The 27,906-nt window shown below is 44.1% G+C and overlaps 1 protein-coding gene across 2 annotated transcripts in view; it reads right to left on the bottom strand.

Annotated features, from left to right (window-relative positions):
* The window catches only part of MARCHF1 (membrane associated ring-CH-type finger 1), an 853,225-nt gene that overhangs the window by 9,026 nt on the left and 816,293 nt on the right, over positions 1–27,906 (bottom strand). For both annotated transcript variants that reach the window (XM_073805601.1, XM_019926385.3), the window contains one exon: positions 6,694–6,841. In XM_073805601.1, the coding sequence (XP_073661702.1) occupies positions 6,694–6,841 (148 nt within the window). The remainder of the gene's footprint in view (positions 1–6,693; positions 6,842–27,906) is intronic.

Raw genomic sequence — 27,906 nt, 5'->3', positions numbered from 1 at the left:
CTTTACTTTCATTTTGGATGATCTGTCCATTGGTGAAAGTGGGGTGTTAAAGTTCCCTACTATGAATGTGTTACTGTCGATTCCCCTTTGATGGCTGTTGGCATTAGCCTTATATATTGAGGTGCTCCTATGTTGGGTGCATAAATATTTACAATTGTTATATCTTCTTCTTGGATCGATCCCTTGATCATTATGTAGTGTCCTTCTTTGTCTCTTCTAATAGTCTTTATTTTAAAGTCTGTTTTGTCTGATACGAGAATTGCTACTCAGGCTTTCTTTTGATTTCCACTTGCACAGAATATCTTTTTCCATCCCCTCACTTTCAGTCTCTATTTGTCCCTAGGTTTGAAATGGGTCTCTTGTAGACAGCAAACATATGGGTCTTGTTTTTGTATTCATTCAGCCAATCTGTATCTTTCAGTTTGAGCATTTAGTCCATTTACATTTAAGGTAATTATCAATATGTATGTTCCTATTCCCATTTTCTTAATTGTTTTGGGTTTGTTATTGTAGGTCTTTTCCTTCTTTTGTGTTTCCTGCATAGAGAAGTTCCTTCAGCATTTGTTGTAAAGCTGGTTTAGTGGCACTGAATTGTCTTAGCTTTTGCTTGTTGGTAAAGGTTTTAATTTCTCCATCGAATCTGAATGAGATCCTTTCTAGGTAATCTTGGTTATAGGTTTTTCCCTTTCATCACTTTAAATATGTCCTGCCACTCCCTTCCCGCTTGCAGAGTTTCTGCTGAAGGTCAGCTGTTTACCTTATGGGGATTCCCTTGTATATTATTTGTTGTTTTTCCCTTGCTACTTTTAATATCTTTTCTTTGTATTTAATTTTTGATACTTTGATTAATATGTGTCTTGGCGTGTTTCTCCTTGGATTTATCCTGTATGGGACTCTGCACTTCCTGGACTTGATTAACTATTTCCTTTACCATATTTCAACTATAATCTCTTCAAATATTTTCTCAGTCCCTTTCTTTTTCTCTTCTTCTTATGTTGGTGTGTTTGATGTTGTCCCAGAGGTCTCTAAGACTGTCCTCAATTCTTTTCATTCTTACAGTAGTTATTTCCACTATTTTATCTTCCAGGTCCCTTATCTGTTTTTCTGCCTCACTTATTCTGCTATTGATTCCTTCTAGAGAATTTTTTTTTTTTTTTTGCAGTACGCAGGTCTCTCACTGTCGTGGCCTCTCCTGTTGCACAGCACAGGCTCCAGACACGCGGGCTCAGTGGCTATAGCTCACGGGCCCAGCCACTCCACGGCATGTGGGATCTTCCCAGACCAGGGCATGAACCCGTGTCCCCTGCATTAGCAGGCGGACTCTCAACCACTGTGCCACCAGGGATGCCCCTTCTAGATAATTTTTAATTCACTTACTGTGTTGTTCATCATTGTGTATTTGCTCGTTAATTCTTCTAGGTCCTTGTTAAACGTTTCTTGTATTCTCTCCATTGTATTTCCATGATTTTGGATCATCTTTACTATCATTTCTCTGAATTCTTTTTCAGGTAGACTGCTTACCTCCTCTTCATTTGTTTGGTCTGGTGGGTTTTTACCTTGCTCCTTCATCTGCTATGTTTTTATCTGTCTTCTCATTTTGGTTAACTTACTCTGTTTAGGGTCTCCTTTTTGCAGGCTGCAGGTTCATAGTTCCCATTGTTTTTGGTGTTTGCCCCCAGTGGCTAAGGTTGGTTCAGTGGGTTATGTAGGCTTCCTGGTGGAGGGGACTAGTGCCTGTGTTTCTATTCATGTATTCCACAGATGCAGGTACATCAAGTTGATTGTGGAGATTTAATCCGCTGCTCCTGAGGCTTCTGGGAGAGATTTCCCTTTCTCTTCTTTGTTTGCACAGCTCCTGGGGTTCAGCTTTGGATTTGGACCCGCCTTTGCATGTAGGTCGCTGGAGGGCGTCTGTTCTTCGTTCAGACAGGACGGGGTTAAAGGAGCGGCTGATTCGGGGGCTCTGGCTCACTCAGGCTGGGGGAAGGGAGGTGTATGGATGCGGGGTGAGCCTGTGGCAGCAGAGGCCGGCGTGACAGTGCACCAGCCTGAGGCGTGCCGTGTGTTCTCCTGGGGAAGTTGTCCCTGGATCACGGGACCCTGGCAGTGGTGGGCTGCACAGGCTTCTGGGAGGGGAGGTGTGGAAAGTGACCTGTGCTCGCACACAGGCTTCTTGGTGGTGACAGCAGCAGCCTTAGCGTCTCATGTCTGTCTCTGGTGTCCGCGCTGATAGCCGCAGCTCGCACCCGTGTCTGGAGCTCCTTTAAGCAGCGCTCTTAATCCCCTCTCCTTGCGCACCAGGAAACAAAGAGGTAAGAAAAAGTCTCTTGCCTCTTCGGCAGGTCCAGACATTTTCCCGGACTCCCTCCCGGCTAGCCGTGGCGCAGTAACCCCCTGCAGGCTGTGTTCACGCCGCCACCCCCAGTCCTCTCCAGGCGCTCCGACCGAAGCCCGAGCCTCAGCTCCCAGCCCCACCAGGTGAGCAGACAAGCCTCTCGGGCTGGTGAGTGCCTGTCGGCACCAATCTTCTGTGCGGGAATCTCTCCCCGCACCCCTGTTGCTGTTCTCTCCTCTGCGGCTCTGAAGCTCCCCCCACTCCGCCACCCGCAGTCTCCGCCCTGCGAAGGGGCTCCTAACGTGTGGAAACTTTTCCTCCTTCACAGCTCCCTCCCAGAGATGCAGGTCCCGTCCCTATTCTTTTGTCTCTGTTTTCTTTTTTCTTTTCCCTACCCAGGTACGTGGGGAGTTTCTTGCCTTTTGGGAGGTCTGAGGTCTTCTGCCAGTGTTCAGTAGGTGTTCTGTAGGAGTTGTTCCACGTCTAGATGTATTTCTGGTGTATCTGTGGGGAGGAAGGTGATCTCCACGTCTTACTTTTCAGCCATCTTGAAGGTCTCTCTCTCCTTAACTAGTTTTAATGGTAATTTTTATTGTGAGTAAACATGAATGATACATGTACAATTTGTATAAACACTTTGTTTCTTTTTTTAAAAATAATTTAGTATGTGGGGTTTTTTTGTTTTGTTTTTTTATAAATTTATTTTTGTCTGCGTTGGGTCTTTGTTGCTGTTCGTGGTCTCTAGTTGTTTCGAGCAGGGGCTACTCTTCGTTCTGGTGCGCAGGCTTCTCATTGCGGTGGCTTCTCTTGTTTCAGAGCATGGGATCTAGGTGCAGGAGCTTCAGTAGTTGTGGCTCGCGGCCTCTGGAGTGCAGGCTCAGTAGTTGCGGTGCACGGGCTTAGTTCCGCGGCATGTGGGATCTTCCCGGACCAGGGCTCGAACTCGTGTCCCCTGATTGGCAGGTGGATTCTTACCCACTGCACCACCAGGGAAGCCCTAAACACCTTGTTTCCATTTATCTGATGCAAGGGCAAGTTCATGGTGTTTTTGGTGGTTTTGAAAAATGAATCATAGAAAGTTTGGAGAATATTCAGTCCAATTTAGTCAACAAATGAGAAAAGCAAGCTTCTGAGTGATAATTATTTTGTTGAAGATAACTAGCACATGACCAAGGCAAAAAGAGACCCTGTCCTTCTGATCATTTGCCCAAGTTGGTGTTTACCACTTTGGCGTTGTTAACAATAAGAGCATGTGTAATTACGTTAAAAAGGAATGTTTAAGCAACGTTGCTGAAAAGGCGAATATTATATGGATGGCAGGGAAGTGATTTTTAAGACATTCTCAAAGAAATGTTAACAGCCAGTAGGCACGGCACAGCCCTGGATGTTCTCGGAGGCTCACAGGGGAGTGAGACAAAATCAATTTCTTATTCTAGTCCCTCGCTTCTATGCATTTAAATGGTCCTGCGGCAGCCTTAACATCTATAGTCCCTTTAATAGACAGCATGGGGCTTTGCTGGTGGCGCAGTGGTTAAGAATCTGCCTGACAATGCAGGGGACACAGGTTTGAGCCCTTGTCCAGGAAGATCCACATGCCGTGGAGCAACTAAGCCCGTGCGCCACAACTACTGACCTGCACTCTGGAGCCTGCGAACCACAACTGAGCCCGTCTGCCTAGAGCCTGTGCTCCACAACAAGAGAAGCCACCGCAATGAGAAGCCTGTGCACCACAACGAAGAGTAGCCCCTGCTCACCACAACTAGAAAGTCCGTGTGCAGCAACGGAGACAAAATGCAGCCAAAAATAACTAAACAAATAAAAGACAGCATGAACTTTTGTTTTGTTTTCAGCACACAGATAAGTACCCTGGAGCATTCCTCTAGAATATGTAAAGAAAGGCAGGAGGAGTAATTGTTCTCCCAAATTAGAGTTGGCAACATGGATAACTTAGGGAGTTAGTTAAAGTTTCAAGTACCATGTATTTAGTTTTCTTTTCCTGTTATTACAGCTCAGAAGATGCTGTTTTATATTCGACCTCCACTCTGGTTAAAGAAGGCAATTTGTTCCTCCTCAAATGTTTTCAAGAGGGATTTAAAATATTTTGACTTTTAAATTATGCAGTTTTTTCCAAAACTTTAAAAGCCAACTCAGGATCAGCGCCCCCTGTTCCAATGCCAAAGGAAGATTAAAATAATAACTCACACAGATGCCCACACTACCTGAAAATGTGCACTTTGGGAAGTTAGGTGTTAAATACAACTTGAACTTAAGTGCAGAGAGTCTTCTACTAAAAAACTTTTACAAAAGTCACCATGGTCCCATTTGAAATTACCCAGGTCAGGAGCTGTCCCTCTGGTCAGTGACTCTGTAGGAATAACCACGGGGACTGCTTTGTGATAAAGATCTTGCTTCCTATTTCAGAAGCTCTGAACACCGAAGATAAAAGCTATCTCATTTTCACTTGCTTTTAAGAAACTGAAAATAGGGACTTTCCTGGTGGTCCAGTGGTTGAGAATCCGTCTTCCAGTGCATGGGATGCCGGTTCGATCCCTGATCGGGGAACTAAGATCCCACATGCCGCAGGGTAACTAAGCCTGCGTGGTGCAACTACTGAGCCCACACGCTCTGGAGCTCATGTGCCACAACTAGAGAGAAGCCTGCGTGCCGCAATGAAGAGCCCACATGCCGCAACGAAAGATCTCACGTGCTGCAACGAAGACCTGACGCAGCCCAAAATAAATATTTTTAAAAACCTGAAAATAACTTTAAAAAGTGTATGGTATGGGCTTCCCTGGTGGCGCAGTGGTTGAGAGTCCGCCTGCCAATGCAGGGGACACGGGATCGTGCCCCGGTCCGGGAGAGTCCCACGTGCCGCAGAGCGGCTGGGCCCGTGAGCCATGGCTGCTGAGCCTGCACGTCCGGAGCCTGTGCTCCACAGCGGGAGAGGCTGCAACGGTGAGGGGCCCGCATACCGCAAAACAAAAACAGAAGAGGACACTGTCTCTGGAGAACTCCTGCCACACACATGCTCCAGCTACATAAAACACATCCTGGGGGGTCTGGGGTCCTGGTCCTTTTGAGCCCAGCCCTGTTCTGCCCAGAAGCAGCACCCAAGGAGCACGAGAAGGGCCCCCCCCCCCCCCGCTTTTGTGACTCCCAACAAAGAGACACAGAAGACAGAAACCTCTCCTTTAAAAAATTCTTTTCCTCCTTCCTTCTTTCCCTCACTGCCTCTCATCTTGTTCTTTCTTTCACCTTCTTTTCTTGAGGGAGACACAGACTTAGTGTTATCATCTGAACAAGTTCTCCTTCCAAATTCACTGCTGGTTTTCTATATAATATATATATTCCCCCCCCAGGGGGAGGCTAGGGGAATATTCCTCACTGTTTCACCTGCTATGATTTAGGCTACAGGCTAAAAGCCAGCAGAACCTGCTGGGAAACAGAACTGGGTACGGAGGTGAAGATAAGCCATTTTTGCTCCCGTTTTGAAGGACCTACCCATTGAAAATGTTACAACATGCCTCAGTGGTTTTAAGACATCTCGCTTTGCAGACTCCATACCATCCTTCACTGTCAAACTCAGCGCAGCAAATATTTCAAACTGCAGTGTTAACCTACTCTATCAAATTACAGCGTGCCAATCAATAAGCTGTACCACATCTCTGCTAACTGCCATCTTATTTGTGTGTTACAAGAAGCCGACTGGGCTGAATTAAATACAATGAAAGACCTTCTATTTTTACCGCTGTTTGCCTCTTCCCATCAGGCAGAACCTGATACTTACCAGCTCCTTGAAAAGCCTAAAGTGGTGCATGGCCTCTGTATATTTCTCCCCCACTAAGGTTTACTTGATAAATCTTATTTCTCAGCTTGGGAACCCTGTGTGCTCAGTGCTTTATAGTCCGAGCGGTCATCAATAACATAACCGGAGGGCTTCCCTGGTGGCGCAGTGGTTGAGAGTCTGCCTGCCAATGCAGGGGACACGGGTTCGAGCCCTGGTCTGATCCCACATGCCACGGAGCAACTAGGCCCGTGAGCCACAACTACTGAGCCTGCGCATCTGGAGCCTGTGCTCCGCAACGAGAGGCCGCGATGGTGAGACGCCTGCGCACCGTGATGAAGAGTGGCCCCCGCTTGCCACAACTAGAGAAAGCCCTCGCACAGAAACGAAGACCCGACACAGCCAAAAAAATAAAATGTGGGATTTAAAATAAATAAATAAATAAAATAACGTAACTGGAGCAGACTCCGTCGCCAGTACTGGGTGTTGCTCATGCACCCAACATGCTCTCGGAAACATCTTCCCTGCCTGTCTCGGGATCCACGAGGGAAAGAGAATGGACACATGCTCTTACCATTATCATTGCCTTGCTTGATTTCCTCCGCTGTCCGATCAATCAACACGTACAAAGACCAGACCACGCAGGTGATGGCAATGACGTGGAAGGTGACAGAGCAGAATATCTTCCTCCTCTCACTCCTGGTCATCTGCAGTTTCTCCCACTGCAATTACAAATGAATCACACACAACTGAATCCCCAACCCGTAAATGCTGCTCCCCATTTATACCCCAGGCATAAATCGTGAATTGAGGGAAAACACTGAAGAGCTGTCATTTAGATGACACTATAATACATAAGTCTTTGTGTTTGAAAAGATCTGAAATCATAACCTGTGGAGTTATAATAACTTAAGCATACATTAAAATGAAAAAAAAATTCCTATTCTCCAAATGAATTAAATTAGGTCATTCCTGGTTTGCTACCCTGTAAGTTCCCTTGTCTGTAACACGAAGGGGCCAGTTTTATACTGTACAATTTTCAGAAATCATTTCCACTCAGGTGTCTGCATATTACTTCTCTGTGGTCCTAGGTTATAAGCAGTAATACATAGTCTCTTCTTGGATTAATACATAACCTGATAGAGTGTTGCATTCTTGAATGTGTCAACTTAACAAGTATTTGAATGGTATCTGTGAGAGAAAGTCAACATCTGTTCACAACTCTTCTAGAAGACAAATTTTATCCTCCTGGCAATGGGAGGTGGTCAGCTGCAACCCCTTCCAGAGCAGCCTTGCTTTTCTGCTGCCACTACTGTCACAACCACTGTCCCCAAGTCACACTCCTCAGAAAGTTGAGGGCTGCCCCCTCAGCCTTCGAAAGGGGGAGGGCCACAGTGTTTATAGTAAGAAGTCAAGGATTACATGAGGGAACATCTCCATTATTTACTTTGAAGTAATAAGCTCTCAAATGAAATTTTTGCTACCAAACAAAATTTTAATGTGTTGACAGTGACACTATCACTTGATTACTGTGTTAGGATTTGATCTTTATTTTTCTTTGCATATTTCTATAGGAAAATCAAACCACTATGATCTTATTAATCATGGATTATTTCAGTAATCCATGATTCTTTACATTCTTTTTTCTTAAAAATTGAAGTATAGTTGATTTACAATATTGTGTTAGTTTCAGGTGTACAGCAAAGTGATTGTTTTATATATATGTAAATGTATATATATATTCTTTTTCAGATTCTTTTCCATTATAGATTATTACAAGATATAATAGCTCCCTGTGATATATAGTAGGTCCTTGTTATCTGTTTTCTATATAGTAGTGTGTATCTGTTAATCCCAAACTTTTTTTTTTTTTTTTTAACATCTTTATTGGGGTATAATTGCTTTACAATGGTGTGTTAGTTTCTGCCCCACAACAAAGCGAATCAGTCATACCAAACTCTTAATTTATCCATTCTCCCACCCTATCCCCTTTGGTGACCAAAAGTTTGTTTTCTATTTCTGTGTCTATTTCTGTTTTGTAGATAGGTCCATTTGTATCTTTTTTTAGATTCCACATATAAGTGATATTATATTTGTGTCTGTCTGACTTACTTCACTTAGTATGATAATCTTTAGGTCCATCCACGTTGCTGCAAACAGCATTATTTCTGTGGCTGAGTAGTATTCCATTGCGTGTGTGTGTATGATATATCACATCTTCGTTACCCACTCCTCTGTCGATGGACATTTAGGTTGCTTCCATATCTTGGCTAGTAGTGTGAATAGTGCTGCTATGAGTCGTCACATTCTTTACTTGTTATGCTCTTGCTAAAGCAGAATTCTTAGAGCTTCAGAAGACACTCCTTTCCCATCCCACCCCACCATCATGCTCCATGAAGCCCTGGCTCTGCCACCAGCTCTGAGACATGGGTGAAGCCTTCGGTCTTTCCGGGCCCAGGTGCCTCATCTTCCTTAGAGTCAGAGATGTGACAGGTGTGGTGGAGAATACACTCCTCTCCTTCTCCTGCATTAACAGACTAAGCCTCTGAGGGTTGGCACTGTGCCAGCTGAAGCTACTTTCCCACCTTCCTGGCAGAGGTGACAAGGACTGTTTCCTACCGGTGAGATGTGAGTGGCTATCTCCCGGGATGCTGAGTTTTTGTCTTCCTGACATAGGAATTGCCCCTTCCTCCTTCATTTTCTCTCCTTTGCTATTAATTAGGAATTCCTAATTAATGGTAAAAGCCCCAACAGTCATCGTACAAACCTTGAGGAAAAGTCTTGAGAATCGGAGAGACCTCAGCCAGTCGACCACAGCTCACTCCCAGCTGCCTGTCATATGCGAGGGAAAGAAAGCCCCGTCTGACTGAGCCATTATTTCTCAGGCCTCTGCTCCTGGCTGTCAAATGCCATTCCTGATAGGATCAAATGGAAACCTCCTAACTTCCCTTCCGGTCTGAATGTGAAGGTCCTATCACTTCTTTGTGAGAGAGCACAATGCTTAGAGTCTGATCATGACCCTCTAGAAAGCTTCTTAAACATTTTAGAAAAATAAATGTTTTATTTACAAACACTATCCGTTCCTCTCTTGCTGGCCGGTTAGTCATCACAGAGTTTTCCTTACAGAGTAGGTTAGAGCCAACTAACCATTCGTACCTCATCTTGGACTTTCTTTTCCAACAAACTATATGTTATATATTATTCTAACTAAATAATGGAAAAATCTTAGTGATGAAGCTATGGGGAAACCAGATGCTTCAATCTAAAATCTATTTTTAATCAGTATTGAATTGAGAAGATTTCAGGATGTGCATCTTAGCTTTTATCAAAACTTCACATCATAGGTGTGAAAGATTTTTAAAATTTCATTTTGTTATTGATTATGTTAATCTGAATAATTTGTGTGATAATAGAACAGCACATTATTGCTTGGCAACAGCATTTTGTGATTTAATAACTATTTCTTGGATTACCTCAGACTCCAGTATAACCAGATAGAAAGTGCAGGATGGTGCAGAAGGGCAGCTTTACATGTTCAAATTTCCTAAACGTTCCAAGCAGATGGCGATACCTTCATACTAAAATATTCATACCAAATCAACCCTCACTTGTAAGTCTGGCTTTGGGAAAAACGCTTAAAAAGTGAATCTTCGGGCTTCCCTGGTGGCGCAGCGGTTGAGAGTCCACCTGCCAATGCAGGGGACACGGGTTCGTGCCCCGGTCCGGGAAGATCCCACATGCCGCGGAGCGGCTAGGCCCGTGAGCCATGGCCGCCGAGCCTGTGCGTCAGGAGCCTGTGCTCTGCAACGGCAGAGGCCACAGCAGTGAGAGGCCCGCGTACCGCAAAAAAAAAAAAAAAAGTGAATCTTCTTCAATCTAAGGAGCGTTTTGATGAAGTGGCTGAAACACATTCTTCAGAAGTAATGAGCCTCAAATAGAAAAATATCAGCGGGGCTGACAGGGATGAACCAAACTCCTTTTAGTTCCAGACAATAGAAGCTCTGAAGCTGTCACTTCCTAATCTCAGCAGCGTTTTAAGAAGTGGAGTGTAAAAGGACCAGCAAACGTTGCTATTTTTCTTTACAAATCCTCTCAGGGACCACTCAGGAATTCACCAGACAGCACACGAGTAAACGCGGTACCACAGCGCCCTCCTCCGGACGATCATATCACTGCACACGATACCCAGCACCAGGCATTCACTGAAACGTCATCAATTTCATAAAATGTTCGTCCACATTTTTGTACTTTCAGGTTTATATACAAAGTTTGAATAAGTTTCGCAAGCCCCCCAGTGAGAAGTGGATCGAGAAGGCAAAGATAGAAATCTTATTTTAACAAAGTTGTCACGAAAGGGCAAATACTAATTTATTATTTGGGATGCTAAAATTCAACACCATCAGTTCGCAAAAGATTTTGTGATAGCACAGCGCTAATCTGCACAAATGCACATTGCAGCGGGCTTCCCTGCCCAGTTTTATAAAGTAATGGGTGCTTATGCCCACAGACCACGTGTCCGTTGTGAAACCCCCCCGACCTGTGGAGCATTAAGGGGAGGGAGCCTCCTGGGTGCTCAGTTTTAAGCGGACACGTCTCTGCAGGGGGTCTCAGAGGAGCTGGTGGAAGTGAGCAGACGCAGCAGGGCGGGAGGGGAGACCGCCTTGAGCGCCTGGGCCTCTTTCCTCGCCAGCCCTTGCCCTCCTCGGCCCGCTCGTTCCCTTCACCTGCAACACCAGCTTCACAATCTTAGCGCCTGGGACCTCGCTTCCCTTTACAGGATCCCTGGGTCTCTGGCACCTGTATACCGTCCTTAGCCTTAGGTCCCTTATCCAGACCCCTCAACGATAGAGAGAATTGAACAGAACTCCGTTATTCAACTTAGAAATATACAATTAGATCGTTCTGAAAAGACTTCCAAATTGGAGCCAAAATTGACGCAGATACTGTTTCTGTGAAATTCACCGTTTGCTCTAGCGAGATGAAACTGATCAAGTTTTCTAATTTAAATTACTTGTATTTGCCTTCTGTCCTAAAATATAAATTCAAAAGCACTGCCTAATGAGAATGCTTTTTTAATGTATTTTTTGTTGAAGTATAGTTGAATTACAACGTTGTGTTAATTACTGTGGTACAGCAAAGTGACTCAGTTATACATATATACACATTCCTTTTTTAATATTCTTTTCTATTATGGTTTATCACAGAATATTGAATATGGTTCCCTGTGCTATACAGTGGGACCTTGTTTATCTATGGGGCAGAGGTTCTTAAAGAGCTTCCCTAGGAGCATCAGGATCAACATGGGACTTGTCAGTGTGACATTAACCAAAGGAGGAGGCCATTTGGCTGACGTGGCTCAGTGCCTGGGCGCCCACATGAACAAACCAAAATCTAAGCCTCTAGACGTCTCACAATGGACACCAGTCAGAAAGTGTACACGATGCGAGCTGGTCCCTCAACAGAATTACAAATAACCAGGTACACAGACTGCCTGGTTTTCTTGCTAAGAGTCAAAACCTCAAATGTGACATCCATAAATGTTCTGTGGGTCTACCGCAATCTCCTGGAAAAACTCTCCCCCCCCCATAGTGTTGTTCCCTTTTTGTCCACCAATAATTACTACTTAGCATCATTTATGCATGGTCCCACGTGAAGGGGTATTATACATTTCTGATTGAATGCAGCTCCTCCATTTCCCATGGTAACAGGACAAGAGGAAATGGCCTCACGCTGCAGCAGGGTCTGGGACCCACATCCAAAGAACTCGCGAGCAGGAACAGTGCGTGTGGGCACGTGCAGTGAACTTGTGAAGTCTCCCGCTGAAATGTAACTATGGGATTGCCAGCTCTGATTGCACGACATTTGGAGCCTATGTTGATCTGGAGTTGGGGGAGGTAGTCATTGACATGCAGGGCAGGAAAGATAACACTGCAAGCAAGTGGCGGTCTTACTGAAAAGTGGTTTACAAATTTTCCCACAAAGAAGAGGAATACTTGGGAACATGGAATCAATGGCTTCATTTGCTACCACCCTTGGCATCCGGAACTACTGAGTAATGGGTATTACCTGGACATGGAGGGAATAATAACACAGATTCTTCAGCTCTGGGAGTCCTTATAAGTAGAAGTAGTTTTCAGCCTTGGCTGTCTAACAGAAGCCTCTGGGCAGGTAAGGTCCCAGCACACATACCAGACCTCAATGACTCCATCACCGAGAGCACACTTGGTCCGTGGTCCAAGCATGTCTGCTAAAAATGAGGGCTCTGCCACTACGTGCTGTGTGCCCTGGGCTGGGTTACTTTAATCCTCTGTCCTTCCATTTCCTTACCTGTAAAATGGTGATAAGAATAGTATCTACAGCAGCCACTATGGAGAAAAGTATGAAGTTTCCTCAAAAAACTAAAAATAGGTTGCCATCTGATCCAGCAATCCCACTCCTGAGAATATAGCTGGAGAAAATGCTAATTCGAAAAGACACATGCACCCTGATGTGCATACCAGCACTATTTACAATAGCCAAGCCATGGAAGCAACCTAAGTGTCCACTGACAGATGAATGGATAAAGAAGATGTGGTACAGATACACAATGGAATTAACCATAAAAAAGAATGAAATTACGCCATTTGCAGCAACATGGATGGACCTAGAGATTATCGTACTAAGCCAGAAAGAAAAAGACAAATATCATATGATATATGATTATATGTAGAATCTAAAAAGTGATACAAATGAACTTATTTATAAGACAGAAACCGACTCACAGTCATAGAAAACAGAATTATGGTTACCATATTTTATCTATGAAATCGATAAACAACAATGTCCTACTGTACAGCACAGGGAACAATATTCAATATCCTGCAATAAACCATCATGGAAAAGAATGTGAAAAAGGATACATACGTATATGTATAACTGAATCACTTTGCTGTACACCAGAAACCAGCACAACATTGTAAATCAACTCTACTATACTCCAATTAAAAAAAGAATAGTACTACAGTACAGGGTCAAGTTTAAGTGAGTTAATGCACATAGTGAGAAGGGTATCAGGCACTTGGAAAGAATTCAACAAATGGTTATCATAACTTGGACCCTGCAGCACCACGGCACCTCAGCCAGTGAGACTCTGGTTGCTTTTTTTTTTTTTTTTTACGGTATGCGGGCCTCTCACTGTTGTGGCCTCTCCCGCTGCGGAGCACAGGCTCCGGACGCGCAGGCTCAGCGGCCATGGCTCACGGGCCCAGCCGCTCCGCGGCATGTGGGATCTTCCCAGACCGGGGCACGAACCCGTGTCCCCTGCATCGGCAGGTGGACTCCCAACCACTGCGCCACCAGGGAAGCCCACTCTGGTTGCTTTTACCTTCATGTTGATACCATCACTGGGGGGTGGGGATGAGTTGGGATTTGGTCATTTTGCAGAATTAAGGCAGTCAAAGCGCCCCAGCCCCATCTATTTTCCAAGTACAAATAGATTTTTCTGAATATTGGCTCTCATAGCAGAGAAATACAGTTTGTTTTTGTTGACTGTTTATACAAAGAAGGGCAAGTGAATGAATTACTGTGCATATCCTAGGTGGACTCTCTTGTTGAAAGACTGCACAACAATACACCCTTTATTGTTAGGACTGGAGAATATATATCACAGGTTGCAATGTATGTCCCAGTAACTTCTCATTCTTTTTGTCTGGAAATTCAATCAAAATGTTATGTTAAAGCCACCTAAAGAAATACTGTTTTCGGTGACAGTTTTCACAGAAGGTTAAAGGGACTCAAATATTCCACATAAACTACAGCACTGATGCGAGCGTGCGGTTATAACTGTGTCTTCCCCAAGTAATGTAATCCACGAGAGGCAGCCTGGTGGGAAAGATGCCCCAGGGCTGCTGTTCTGCCTTCGGGATCGTAAAACCCAAGCGGCTACCTGAGAATGGATAAGTAAAGAAATGGCTCTTTTTCCTCAAAGGTAATTCACTTGGATTTCTATACATCATGACTCTTACTGTTTGCTTTTCAAAAACATGTTTTGAGGCCAGCTGACACAACAGGGCTTTACCCAGAGATCTCCCATCTTTTTACAGGATTCACAGTGGTACCTGGAACGGTTCCATTGAGTAGAAAGGTAGGGGGTGTTATAGTAGGGCCAATTCCACTTGTAACAAAAATCCGAGCATTACTGAAATATCATTTTAAAACTTGAGGAAAACGTGCACCTATTTAAAACAATAGCAGTACAAATATATTATACTGACATGCTTGTCACATTCATTTGCAATGGGATAATAAGTTACCATCCCAGTGCTGGTTTAGAGAGGCGTCAGCTACCTGATGAGAAACTGCCCAAATGCAAAGACACCAGTAGAATCAGAGGCCAAGGGAACAAAAGAGGTTGCGAAGAGCCTGGGTAGCAGGGGGTCTGGGCGGGAAGCAGGGGGTCCGAGGTGGTGGGAGGGGAGCACATTGGGACATTCAGGTGGAAAAGGCTGGAAGCCCGCTGCTCAGAGAGGCCCTGGAGTGAAGTGACAGGATGCAGACTCAGGTCTGGCACGGTGGATTAGAGCCTGGGCCAGGGAACCTCACCTGTCTGACTTGGGGCGAGGAAACTACCTCCTAAGCCCTCGTTTCCTGGATGGTACAACTGGGATGTGAAACTATCCCTTGTAAAGGGTTGTGGTTAGAATTATATGAGCATAATATCCATACACAGTTAGCACTTCGTAAGCCGTCAAGTAAATCAGGGATCTTTAGCTGGTTTATGAAACAAAGTTTCATGCAATTCACAGATGTTTAATTAGGCCCATAGTGGGCTTTATAAAATTATAATTATTCTTGAATTCCTTGAAATGTAACAAACTCAGTTTGCTTTAGTCTCCACCAGTCTTTGGTTTACACCCTGCCCACCCACTCATCTGTGTCACCTGCTTGGTGCCTGTGGGCAACTGAATTTGTGACTCTGGAAGTGATAGCATCAGTAAGCAAAGTTCTTCAGTGAGATGAAAGCCACAATGTGCAAAACACATCCAGAGCTTTCAGGATCTTGAAAAGAGCTGTCGAACGTAGAAGCCAACACGAGAGGTGTCGGAAGGGCCAGTAGGTTCTAAAGAGATGCCCAGCAGGGAGCAGTCAGGAAGATCCAAGTTATCGTACTGATTTGCTGGAAGGAGTGTATTAGGAAACTGGTGTGTGACAATATTAATCTTACAGGTATAAATGGCCTAAAAATACTGTGGCCAGTAAATCCAAGGTTTCTAAAATCTTTTAATAAAACAGATTAGCCATGTTCAGCCAACTTGATCAGGATTAAATTTTTCCCTATATAATATGTATGTATATTACACATTAAATGTATATCTAAATATATATGAATCTCATGTTCCTTGAAGCAATTTTTCTTATGAGCCTTTTCTTGATTTCCCACTGTTTCAAGGAGTTCACGAGAGATGGAATTTCCTAAAAGTTTTGAGCAAGGCATTTGTAATACAGAAGAAGTTTGCTGAGTGAAATCATCCACTAGAGGGCGCAAAAATATCACAGATGAAGGGATTATAGCGGAAAATAAAGAAACGGACACAGGATTATTTTATAGGTGTCCTCTCCAGAGGGAGATATACAATGTGGTTCTGTGGAACATGTGCATTGGAATTGCTATGGTAATAGCTAAAAGGTGATTTCCTAGGCTCTGTCCAGATCCATATCTGGGGGTAGACCCTAGGTATCTGCATTCTTAATAAGCACTCCAAGTGATTTTTATGTGTGTTGAAGTCTGAGAGTAACTTCCCTGAGGGGGACAAGAAACCCAGAGAAATATTTTAAAGAGGAGCTGTAATTTCTAATACTTTTTCACAAGAGTGAAAATATTCCACCCACCCCATATCTGGGTTGACTAACATGTTGTCATGTAAGAACACAAACTACTTAAAGAATTAATAGATGCATTTAAACAAAGTTACTTCAAAAATATTTAACCAGGGGGCTTCCCAGGTGGCGCAGTGGTTGAGAGTCTGCCTGCCGATGCAGGGGACGCGGGTTCGTGCCCCGGTCCGGGAAGATCCCACATGCCGTGGAGCGGCTGGGCCCGTGAGCCATGGCCGCTGAGCCTGCACGTCCGGAGCCTGTGCTCTGCAACGGGAGAGGCCACAACAGTGAGAGGCCCGCGTACCGCAAAAAAAAAAAATATATATATATATATTAACCAAACTTGCTTGTCCGTTTTCCCTCAAAGGTTATGGAGAAAATATCATATGGCACATTCTGGAAACACTAAGAGTGTGTTACTGCTTCAGGCATGTTGAACCAGTGGAGAAATCTAGGGTGCTGAGTCCAGGGGATACTTAATTATAGGCTGAGACTTCAAGAAGAAAACAGGAAGGAAGTTGGGCTACATCTCGTAAGATGGGACGCCACCTCTTCCCCACGGAGCCAAGCCCTCGCCTGGGACTCTGGGACTCGCCCTGCTGTCCGCAGTGTTCTCCCCAGAAGCCTGTTTCTCTTTAGTGAGTATCCACAGTGCACACAGGGTCTTCACAGGGCAGGTACCAACTTGTGCTTAAATGATCATAGCCTTGCACTTGAGGAGAAATTGCCTGTGTGCTAAGTAGAACCAGAGACTGGCAAATTAGAAGACTTTAAAAGGACCCAGTTTTGAATTTGGAGTTAACAGACACGTTACTATATATAAAATAAACAACAAGGACCTATTGTATAACATAGGGACTATACTCAATACCTTGTAATAACCTATAATGGAAAAGAATCTGTAAAAAGAACATACATATATATATATACCTGAATCACTTTGCTGTACACCTGAAACATTGTAAATCAACTCTACTTCAATAAAAAATATATATGTTTAAAAAAAGACACATTTTACCTCCTCATTTTCTAGATGAAGAAACTGAGGCCAAGAGAACAATTGATTTACCCAGGGTAATACAGTAATTTTAGTAGATTTTTTTCCCTAGCTTTATTGGGTGGTAGATTTTTATCATCCAGAAGCTAACTGTTGAAGCATCACAAGGTATCGGGTATTTATTCTAGGTGTCAGGGAGCAAGGGAGACAAGACTCCTTCTTTTAAGAAGCTTACATTGGTGTCATAATTGTGGATTTTTCTGTATTTGCTGAACAGGGGACTGTATAATTGTCCATCAATCAGATATAATGGGCTTTCGTTTCATAAGCGCTTCTATCCCTTTCCCAGATGTCTTTTATTGTGTGTGTGTGTTTTCTGTACTTATCTTTCTAAAATATTCCTTTGGGTGGCAACAAAGAAAAAGAGAAGTTTCTCCCCGGAATCGCTATGGTGCAGTAGTGCCAGCCTGATTCTAACGACAGCCCACGGTCAATGCTTATTTTCATGTCTGAACGTTGTGTATAACGTAACTGGGTTGAGTTTTTTTGTTGTCTTTGTTTTTGTTACTGTTGTTTTTTACTCTCAGAGTATTTTAGTCAGATAAAAATTTGAAATAAATCAGATAAATAAATATATGGTCTCCTCAGCCTGAATGGCAGCTAATGAAGGTTTAATCTCTCTCAGTATTGATTCACATTTTGCAGATAATAATACAAATAAAACAAATCGTGTTTTAGGTAATATATTTTAAAATCAGTTTTATCAGTACTTTGACATCAAGCATAATTAATTGGCTCAATATATTACCTTTGAACTTGTTTTTGGCATTTTATCGACTCATCTTTTGCTAAGAATTTTGTCCTAAAACTGAAGACTTTTTATTAAAGAGTTTTTCAGACTTTTCAAGGGTACAGGCACACCTCAGAGGTGTTGTGGGTTCAGTTCCAGACTGTCACAATACAGTGAATATCACAAAACAGCGAGTCACACAAGTTTTCTTGTTTGCCAGTACATATCAAAGTAATGTTTACACTATACTGCAGTCTATTAAGTGTGCAATAGCATTATGTCTAAAAAACAATGTTCATACTTTAAAAAATACTTTATGCATAAAAAATGTTAACCATCATCTGAGCCTTCAGTGAGTTTTAATCTTTCTGCAACAGTAACATCAAAGATCACTGATCACAGATCACCACAAAAATATAATAATATTGAAAAAGTGTGAAATATTTCGAGAATTTCCAAAGTGTGACTCAGAGATAGAAAGTGAGCAAATGCTTCTGGAAAAATGTTGCCAGTAGACTTGATGCAGGGTCGGCACAATCCCTCAATTTGTAAAAAATGCAGTACCTGTGAAGTGCAATTAAGTGAAGCACAATAAAATGGTTTGCCTATATATAAATTCCCTAAATTTTATGTAAAATGCTGGGTGTATTTCCTTTTTCTGGGGAGAAGTCTGTAATTTGCATTGGATTCTCAAAGAGGTCTGAGACATTTTCTGGATTAAAAGCCCTTGCTTTAAACTGCTCTCCCTTGAATTGGTTTAATAGTACTGGGTACATCCACTTTTTACAAAATAAGGAAGCCCTGGACCGGGGAAGGATGAGAGGTACACAGAATCTCTACAGGCTGGAAATGAAACTTGTGGTCTGGGGACTTGACAAGTTTGGGAAATGAAGAATAACTGCAACCACAACTGACCAGATTTCCTCATCTGCAGAACCTAGAGTGGGTTCCAATCCCAAATGCTGCTTCTCAGCCTTCTGGGTGGTGGGAGAGAATGCGTGATGCTTGCTCGTGTTGTCACGGAGATGCTCATATAAGAGCATCTTTATAAGAAAAGCAACTGTTGCCATCCTACCAGCCCCACATCTAGTTTTTCTCCATTTTTTTTTTTTTTTTTTTTTTTGCGGTACGCGGGCCTCTCACTGTCGTGGCCTCTCCCGTTACGGAGCACAGGCTCTGGACGCGCAGGCTCAGTGGCCATGGCTCACGGGCCCAGCCGCTCCGCGGCATGTGGGATCTTCCCGGACTGGGGCACAAACCCGTGTCCCCTGCATCGGCACGCGGACTCTCAACCACTGCGCCACCAGGGAAGCCCTAGTTTTCCTCCATTTTATGAAGAAGTTGCTTTGACTAGGGAAAGCTTTTGGGTGGCTAAGCATCTCCTTTCAGTTTCGAGGACACCAGAATGGTGTGTTCAGGTCCTTGCCAAGGCGTCTGTTTCCTGAAATGATCCCTTAGGTCTGACTGCTGTGTGTGTGGAATTTCTTGGGACACACGTGAAAACTGTTCACATTCTAGAACAGATTCCACTTCCCTTCCTGGAGCTTAAGAGTGAGAAGTGAATATGAAAGAAGCTCTTATTCAAAAGTTCTTATTTAATAGTCTGTCATTTCCCCCTCCCCATCTTTATGGAAATCAAATAAAAATGGGTTGGCCCTGCTTCTTTCTCTATGTCATTCATTCCCAGTTATTAAATTTTTGAAAATAAACACCTTTCTGTGCAGCAGATTCACTATCAATTTCTCTAGCACCACTGAATCCCTGCAAAAGGACACAAATTAAATGGTGAGACAATCTAACATAACTCCAGTAATGTGTTCTTATAAAAGCAATGAGGTGGGGGGCTTCCCTGGTGGCGCAGTGCTTGAGAGTCCGCCTGCCGATGCAGGGGACATGGGTTCGTGCCCCGGTCCGGGAAGATCCCACGTGCCGCGGAGTGGTTGGGCCCGTGAGCCATGGCCGCTGAGCCTGCGCATCCAGAGCCTGTGCTCCGCAACGGGAGAGGCCACAACAGTGAGAGGCCCGCGTACCGGAAACAAAACAAAACAAAACAAAACAAAACAAAACAATGAGGTGAAGTTCAGTTATCCCCATTGAAAATGAAGAAGGAAGGTTTAATAGTCCCATTTAAATATCCCCTTGTACCAAAGATCATAAAAGCCTTTTGATGCTTGAGCTGAGTGTGACAAAGGGAAAGAGCACGAGGTGAACTTGCGGTTAGGTGACAATTTAGAGTGGTGTGGGGCAGATTTGTCTGAGGAAACTGCAAAGACTCTGTGTGAGTGCGAGGAAGGGAGATGGGATGCGACCAGGTGATGAAGAGCCTTGAGCACCAACCCAAAGCGTGGGAATCCGCGTCATGGGATTGACGCGGACGCATTAACACGCGGGGAGAAGTAGAAAATGTTCTTCCCGATTTCCTTCACGGAATCTGTTTGAAAGAGATTTCTCCACGACTAGTTGGAATGAAAAGCGAGACACACAGGACGTGAGCCTGGGCTGCTCTCTTTTTTAGTGTGTGTTAGTTTCTGCTTTATAACGAAGTGAATCAGCTATACATATACATATATTACCATATCTCTTCCCTCTTGCGTCTCCCTCCCTATCCCACCCCTCTAGGTGGTCACAAAGCACCGAGCTGATCTCCCTGTGCTATGCAGCTGCTTCCCACTAGCTATCTATTTTACATTTGGTAGTGTGTATATGTCCATGCCACTCTCTCACTTTGTCCCAGCTTACCCTTCCCCCTCCCCGTGTCCTCAAGTCCATTCTCTAGTAGGTATAGAGGTTCCTTAAAAAACTAAAAATAGAACTACCATACGACCCAGCAATCCCACTCCTGGGCATATGTCTGCTCAGGAGATAATTCAAAAAGATACAAGCACCCCAATGTTCATTGCAGCATTATTTACTACAGCCAAGACATGGAAGCAACCTAAATGTCCATCAACAGATGAATGGATAAAGAAGATGTGGCACATATATACAATGGAATATTACTCAGCCATAAAAAGAAATGAAATTGAGTTATTTGTAGTGAGGTGGATGGACCTAGAGTCTGTCATACAGAGTGAAGTAAGTCAGAAAGAGAAAAACAAATATCGTATGCTAACACATATATATGGAATCTTAAAAAAAAAACAAAATGGTCATGAAGAACCTAGGGGCAAGACGGGAATATGGGCTGCTCTCTTTGAGGGAGACAACAAAGAGCTTGTCTGTCCTTCTGAGGAGGCGTGGGGATGGGGGGATGGAGAGAGTCCGGGAGTGGCTGGGAGAGAGGGCAGAGCCCTGGCTTCATGATGAGATTCCTCTCCTGCTATTGCACTCACCAAATGCTGAGCGTATCTGGGGACAAAAACCTACAAAGTGGCTGATTTCTGAGGTCAGATTTATATGAACAGAAGTGAGATAGCCTGTATGGACAGAGTATGTAAAAATAGGGGAAATAAGCTGCAGGTACATGCAGAAAGCAGGAGGAAGATGTGGACCATCCCAGACCATGGATTGGAAGCTGGGCCAAGTTTAAGCAAGTTTCCCAAGGGTGAGGTGGAAAGGAGGTTAGGGTTTAGGGTTTAGGGTTTTAGAAAGCCCATTCTTGTAGCTCTGTGGAGGGTGAACCGGAGAGAGGGTGATGAAGCAGCACCTCCTGCTACCAGTTTTCTCTCGTCTGGATGGACAGACATGCTGACAGGTGGGTCTTAGTATGACTTCTACTTTGGGGAACACTGATGCTCTCATGGGTAAACTCCCCTAACTTCCTGTCTTCAGACTTAATGCATCATACCCTGCTTACTTCCTTTCCTCTTATTTAAGCAGACAAAATGTCCCTCCACGGTCCAAATGAATCATTCCTCATGAACCTTCACCCTGTGATTGTATCTTTTCGTTTATTTTAAACTTCTCTCTCTCTGGATACAGCCCCTTTCCCTTCAATATAAAAACCTGCTTTTATGTCTCTCCCAGATTTTATTTTACAGTAGTTTATTATTTTTATGTAACTGCATGTTCATTATAGAAAATGTGTAAAATACAGAAAAGTAAATCAGAAATAAAATCATTCATAATCTCATCGGCCATGTGTATCTCAATATTGCGAAGAGGTCAATTCTCTTGCAGTTTCTTTTTTTAATTTTTTTGCGGTACGCGGGCCTCTCACTGCTGTGGCCTCTCCCGTCGCGGAGCACAGGCTCCAGACGCGCAGGCTCAGCGGCCATGGCTCACGGGCCCAACCACTCCGCGGCACGTGGGATCTTCCCGGACCGGGGCACGAACCCGCGTCCCCTGCATCGGCAGGGGGACTCTCAACCACTGCGCCACCAGGGAAGCCCCCAGTTTCTTTTAAAACTTTGGTTTCAAGAGTGTCACTCTCCTCCACTGGCCCTTTGCCCCCCTCTGTCTGCTGCTGTTAATCTTTCTCTGCTGCCTCTTCTTTTCTACCTTCCCCTTTATCTTGGTCTCCAGGGCTCCATCTTCATCCCCATTCTCATCACACTTTCTCACTCTTCACTGACTCATCTGGGTCTGAAGCTTCCACTACCGGAAATGTCCTGATGGCTGTTTCTCTCTGCATCCAGACTCAAGTTCCCTGAGACTTGCCTCCTGTTCTTGGCTGACCACAGGCACCTCAAGCTCATGTGTCCTGCATGGGCTTCTGATGTTCTGTCCCCGGATTTGCTCATCTGCATGTATATTCTTCCCCAGTGAATAATCAGACTCTCCCCCCCGCCCCGCCCGTCACGCAAGGTAGAAAGCTGAGAGCCATCATGGGTGGTTTCCTACACCTCGTCCTTCATCTTCGGTCCTTGCAGTAGCTCAGGAGCTAAACCTCACCACATGCCTTCTCTCCATCCCCTCGGCTACTGCTGTACTGAAACATCTTCTTTCCTAGCTTGCATGTTGTACCTCGTTTGCTCACTCACACGGGCAATGCATCCTCCACACATGGCTGCAGCGCAATCTTGCAAAAGTACAAATATATGAATTCCTTACGTAATGCCCTCAAGTGTCTTTCCATTCCCTTCTGGATAAAATTGAAATTCTTTAGCAAAGCACCCTATATTACCTGACACTTGCTTTCTATTTAACCTCATCTATTATCTGTCTTAACAAGAATATTAATAGCTTTCTATGGTTAACTTTATTCTCACACCCATTCTATGATGGACACCTTGTTATTCCTCTCATTGTAGCTGAGGATGGGAGACTGAGAAACCTGCCTATGGTCATCCTCGCTGGCAGAGACAGCTGTTCTCAACTTGTGAATTATTCATACTCTACGCATGTAAATGCACTATTTTCTTGCCTAGAAGGTCCTCAGCTCTCTAGATCTCACTGGAAGACATCTAATCACCGCTTATGACCAGTTTCAGTTCCCCCCCCCTCTCCTAGGAAGCATTTCCTAACCATCCAGCAAACACGATCACCCCTACTCTGAATCACAGAGGCAGTACAGGCTACCTAAAACCATAGACTTGGGCAAAATGTTGATCTGAGTCTGAATCCCAGGTCCACCGTGTAAAAATTTAGACCTTAAACAGTTTATTTAACCTCCGCTGGCCTCTGTTTACTCACTTCTGACACTATGATTAGAACACCTATTCTGACATGTTTCTTGGGAGGGTTGAAGGAGGTTAGGTATGTAACAAAGCACGCACCGCAGGGCTCGGCACCAGGAAGCAACCAGTGAACTCTGGCTGATTACGGCGGCCGCTAACATAATGCAGCTTAGTGTATCATTACTGCAGATGATCTACACCTCTACCAGATTTACTTAGTGGTAATCCAGGAGGAAATTTCCCTTTGGACCTCAGTGCCCTGATGATCTACGTATTTGCTGAAATATTTCTATTTGTATACTAAGAATTATTTAATTGACCACATTTCTCTCTTTAGTTTGGCTGCTAAACTACTGGAAGCACACAGCTCTTCCCATGCAAACAGCATACAGACTATGGTACGAATCTTCCTTGTGTTTGCTTTAGGATTTTACTTCACTCACCACCTTTTCCTACAACCTCCTTATCTTTCGCTTATGTTTTGGAATGTACTTCCGAAAGCAGGCTCAAGTTCTTCGTGCACTGTGATGGGGTGCTAATAATCGTTGAAGGCTGCAATAGGAGAGGGCTGAGCTGAGCAACCTGAAAGGCTTTGTAGATGGACCGACAGGTGAATACCTGATCTGTCGAATCACAATAATGGGAAGAAAATAATGCCAATGCTTCAACAGCGGATATGCTAATCTGTACTATTTTGTATATATAAAACTCTTTATTGAAATAAGAAGGGCAGCTGAAAGGTGCTGAGGTGTGTTTTATCTAATAAACGTGCACCATGAAAATGCTCTGAGCCAGTAAGACCCATGCGGGAACTTCGTTGCAGCCATATTTGTGTCTCAAAGCTTTGGGAACTGTGAAATGAAAGACGGCTCCCTTTGACGGGATCAACTTTTGAGCAAAAATGTAAGGAGTGGGAAATCATATGACTTTTTGAAAAACTAACTGGAAACCCATGCTAGCAGTATTGCATGAGTGACTAAGAATTACTTCCAATTATTTACATAATTAAATGTAGCCTGTGAGTTGTATATCCAGGACTAGGTTAAAAATAAAGTCTTCAAATGTGGTACATATGCACATATTCCATTGCATATTCTCCTACTCAGCCGTGAAAAAGAATGAAATAATGCCATCTGCAGCAACATGGATGGACCTAGAGATTATCATACTAAGTGAAGTAAGTCAGAAAGAAAAAGACAAATACCATATGATATCATTTATAAGTGGAATCGAAAATATGACATAAATGAACTCATCTATGAAACAGAAACAGATTCACAGACATAGAGAACAGATTTGTGGTTGCCACGGGGGACGAGAGGTGGGGGAGGGATGGACTGGGAGTTTGGGATTAGCAGATGCAAATTATAAACAACAAGGTCCTTCTGTAGAGCACAGGGAACTATATTCAATATTCTGTGATAAATCATAATGGAAAAGGACGTGAAAGAGAATGTATATATATGAATAACTTCATCACTTTGCTGCACACCTGAAACTAACACAACATTGTAAATCAACTATATTTCAATAAAATAAATTTTAAAAGTCTTCGAATCTTTAAACCTAAGAATCTTAACCTAACCCAGTTTTCTTGTCAATAGTGAGCTAGTAAAAATAGTAAAATGACCCCTACTATTCTCCTCTTGAGATTTTCTTTTAAACCAACCTCTCGGGAGCCCAGATCTCTGGGGAGACACCTTCCCCCTTGATGTCAGTGTCTGAATTCAAGCGTGATGCTGTCATAGCTTCCCAGGGAATCGTGGAGTTAGCTCAATTACATGGAAAGAACTCTCAAAACTGGGTCTTGACTCTTAAAAAGGGGGGAAATATACAACAGGTGGGTGTATATTAACCCCAGAAAATACTTTGTCTTTTATGTGATTTAATTTCACAAACCATGAAAAAGCTGTTGACTGCAATCAATTTACATAGAAATTAGTTGAAATATGCCGACATTGTTACCACAGCTCCAAAAATGTAACTGCCTTTAGTAAACAACCTCACATCTGGAAGTGCACTGATAGGACACAAATGCTACGGGATTAACGTTAACACTTTAATATACACATTATCCCTCAAGTCAGATTCTTTCACTGTAATGACACGATATCTTATAAAAAAGTAATAGCTTTGTGCATGCAGGGGATGTACTGACCCTGTATATTATGAGAGATGATTGAAATTTAGGGTTTGCAACACTGGAAATGGTTTTCTAGAGGGGAGAAAGCAGTTAAGTGGGTTGCCTTGACAACATGGGTTAGTTGCATCAAGAAATCCATGGCAATGCAGGAGCTTCTGTTATGTCAAGATTGCAAACTATCTCGCAAGTTAGGTTAAAAGAAAACGAATCCCACTGCAAGGCAGTGTTACCTGACCTATGAAATATTAGTTCTCACTTTTTTTTTTTTTTGCGGTACGTGGGCCTTTCACTGTTGTGGCCTCTCCCGCTGCGGAGCACACGCTCCGGACGCGCAGGCTCAGCGGCCATGGCTCACAGGCCCAGCCGCTCCGTGGCATGTGGGATCTTCCCGGACCGGGGCACGAACCCGTGTCCCCCGCATCGGCAGGTGGACTCTCAACCACTGCGCCACCAGGGAAGCCCAGTTCTCACTGTTTATCATGAAGCTTGTTAGAAAATAGATGAAAAATGTAGGTGGGCAAAATAGGACAGGGGGACGAAAACAGAAAGTACAAGGGTTCTATTAAAGGGTCTTCCCCACTCTCCTTCACACCCCTGCACCCCCAACAGGGCTCCAGGGATCCCTGCATGTTCTCTGAAAATCAATTCTGCTAAGAAAAGGTGTCTCGCCCCGATTCTGTTCATTTCCCCAGCAGTCTCCCACAAAGCCTCTCTGTGGGGAATATCCCACGTCCATACTGCATATTCATAAACAACGAGCGTAATTAGGATTACCACACAAAGCTGGTTATTAGTGGAAGCGAAAACCGAACCTGTTAACATGCATGCCCTCTAGTCCAATTATCCTGGCAGGGCTGAGGAGAGATTTATCTGCAGAGCATCAAGCCTCAAAGACAAAGCCTGTTACTGAAAACAAGCTTGTTTCTTCCCACCCTCCAGCAAGCAACCCTTTCTGGTCCTGTTCTAAGTACACAGTTTTGATATTCTGCTTCTAAAATCTCCATCAAGCAATTTTGAAGGAGCTTGGGTTTTCCTTTCTTAAATCCTTTTTTAAAAAAGGTAGACAGAACTATGCTTTTCTTTGGTTAAACTGCAGTGTGAGTTTCACTTTCAACGTAGTCCAAGGCTACAATTCACCTGCTATCATCCGCGATGCGCCCTGAGCATCTGGGCTGCCCTTCCCTTCTGTATTTCCTGGCTGTAGGCTCATGGAGGGGAATGGGGACCAGAGCGACACATACTAGGAGCAGAGGGACTGCCTCTGTAGTAACAAAGTGGAGAAGAACTAGTCCAGACTCCTGCGAGTTTAGAGAGTACAAACAGGCAGGCGCTGGCAGCTCCCACACCTGCAGGGCCGAGGTAAACCAGCAGAGTGAGCCACTAAGCATGAAAGCCAAGAACGAAGACAGTTTTCGTTCCAAGGGGCGTTTGTTTTCTTTCTCCTGCAAAATAGACAGGAAAGGGGCTTCCCAGGTGGCGCAGTGGTTGGGAGTCCGCCTGCTGATGCAGGGGACGCGGGTTCATGCCCGGGTCTGGGAGGATCCCACGTGCCGCGGAACGGTTGGGCCCGTGAGCCATGGCCGCTGAGCCTGCGTGTCCGGAGCCTGTGCTCTGCAACGGGAGAGGCCACAGCGGTGAGAGGCCCGCGTACCGAGAGAAAAAAAGAACAAAACAGAACAGGAAGCCCTAACAGGTGGACCCATCCCCTACAGTAAAGTCCAGTGTTATTCACGAGGCTTTTTATGTATCTTGGAGGCAAAACCCATATCCCTTCAAGCCTATGAACAGCCTAGAGGGTGCCAAAGGATGCCAGGGACACTGCTCTTTAGGTGTATCTTTAGAACTGACAGGTGAATGGGCAGGATCAACAATGACTCACTGGCCAGATACCAGGCAGAAAAATAGGCATGTCATTAGGGAAGTAGGCCAGAGAAGGAGTCCTGGACAGCTTCTGATTCAATCTTAAATGCTAGGATTTCTCAATCAAGATAAGAATATAGGGAACGCAAACAAACGTTAAGCCATAATTTGTGCTCTTGGCTAAGTCCTTTAACCCAATCAGTCGACAAGCCAACCAATGTATCTCCTATGCAAACACTCTTCTAGGACCATGGGAAACAGGAATTTCACCCACGAAGACAGGACTCATCTTTCTCCAATGACCTCTTTCCTCAAGGTGTCAATAAATGGCCTACCTGTCCTTTGATCCACTCTGTGACCACACATGGGTCAGTCTCACATGGGGACTCTTTGGGTGAAATACATGAGTCTACCTTTGTGGTCACATTGAAGAAAACCCCTCTATTTCAGAGCAGAAAGTAGGCATAACTAAATAAAACCTACAACTGGTGAAAGGCAACGAATATGACACAGAAGGGAATCCTGTCTTCTGGTCCTCACTTTACACACGTGTAAGATGTGCAATAATCTTTGGGTCTTGTGTC

The sequence above is a fragment of the Tursiops truncatus genome, chromosome 5 (assembly GCF_011762595.2).
Source record: "Tursiops truncatus isolate mTurTru1 chromosome 5, mTurTru1.mat.Y, whole genome shotgun sequence".
Classification (NCBI taxonomy): Eukaryota; Metazoa; Chordata; class Mammalia; order Artiodactyla; family Delphinidae; genus Tursiops; species Tursiops truncatus.
Note: the sequence above shows the minus strand (reverse complement) of the source record. Positions and strands in the feature narration are given on the sequence as shown.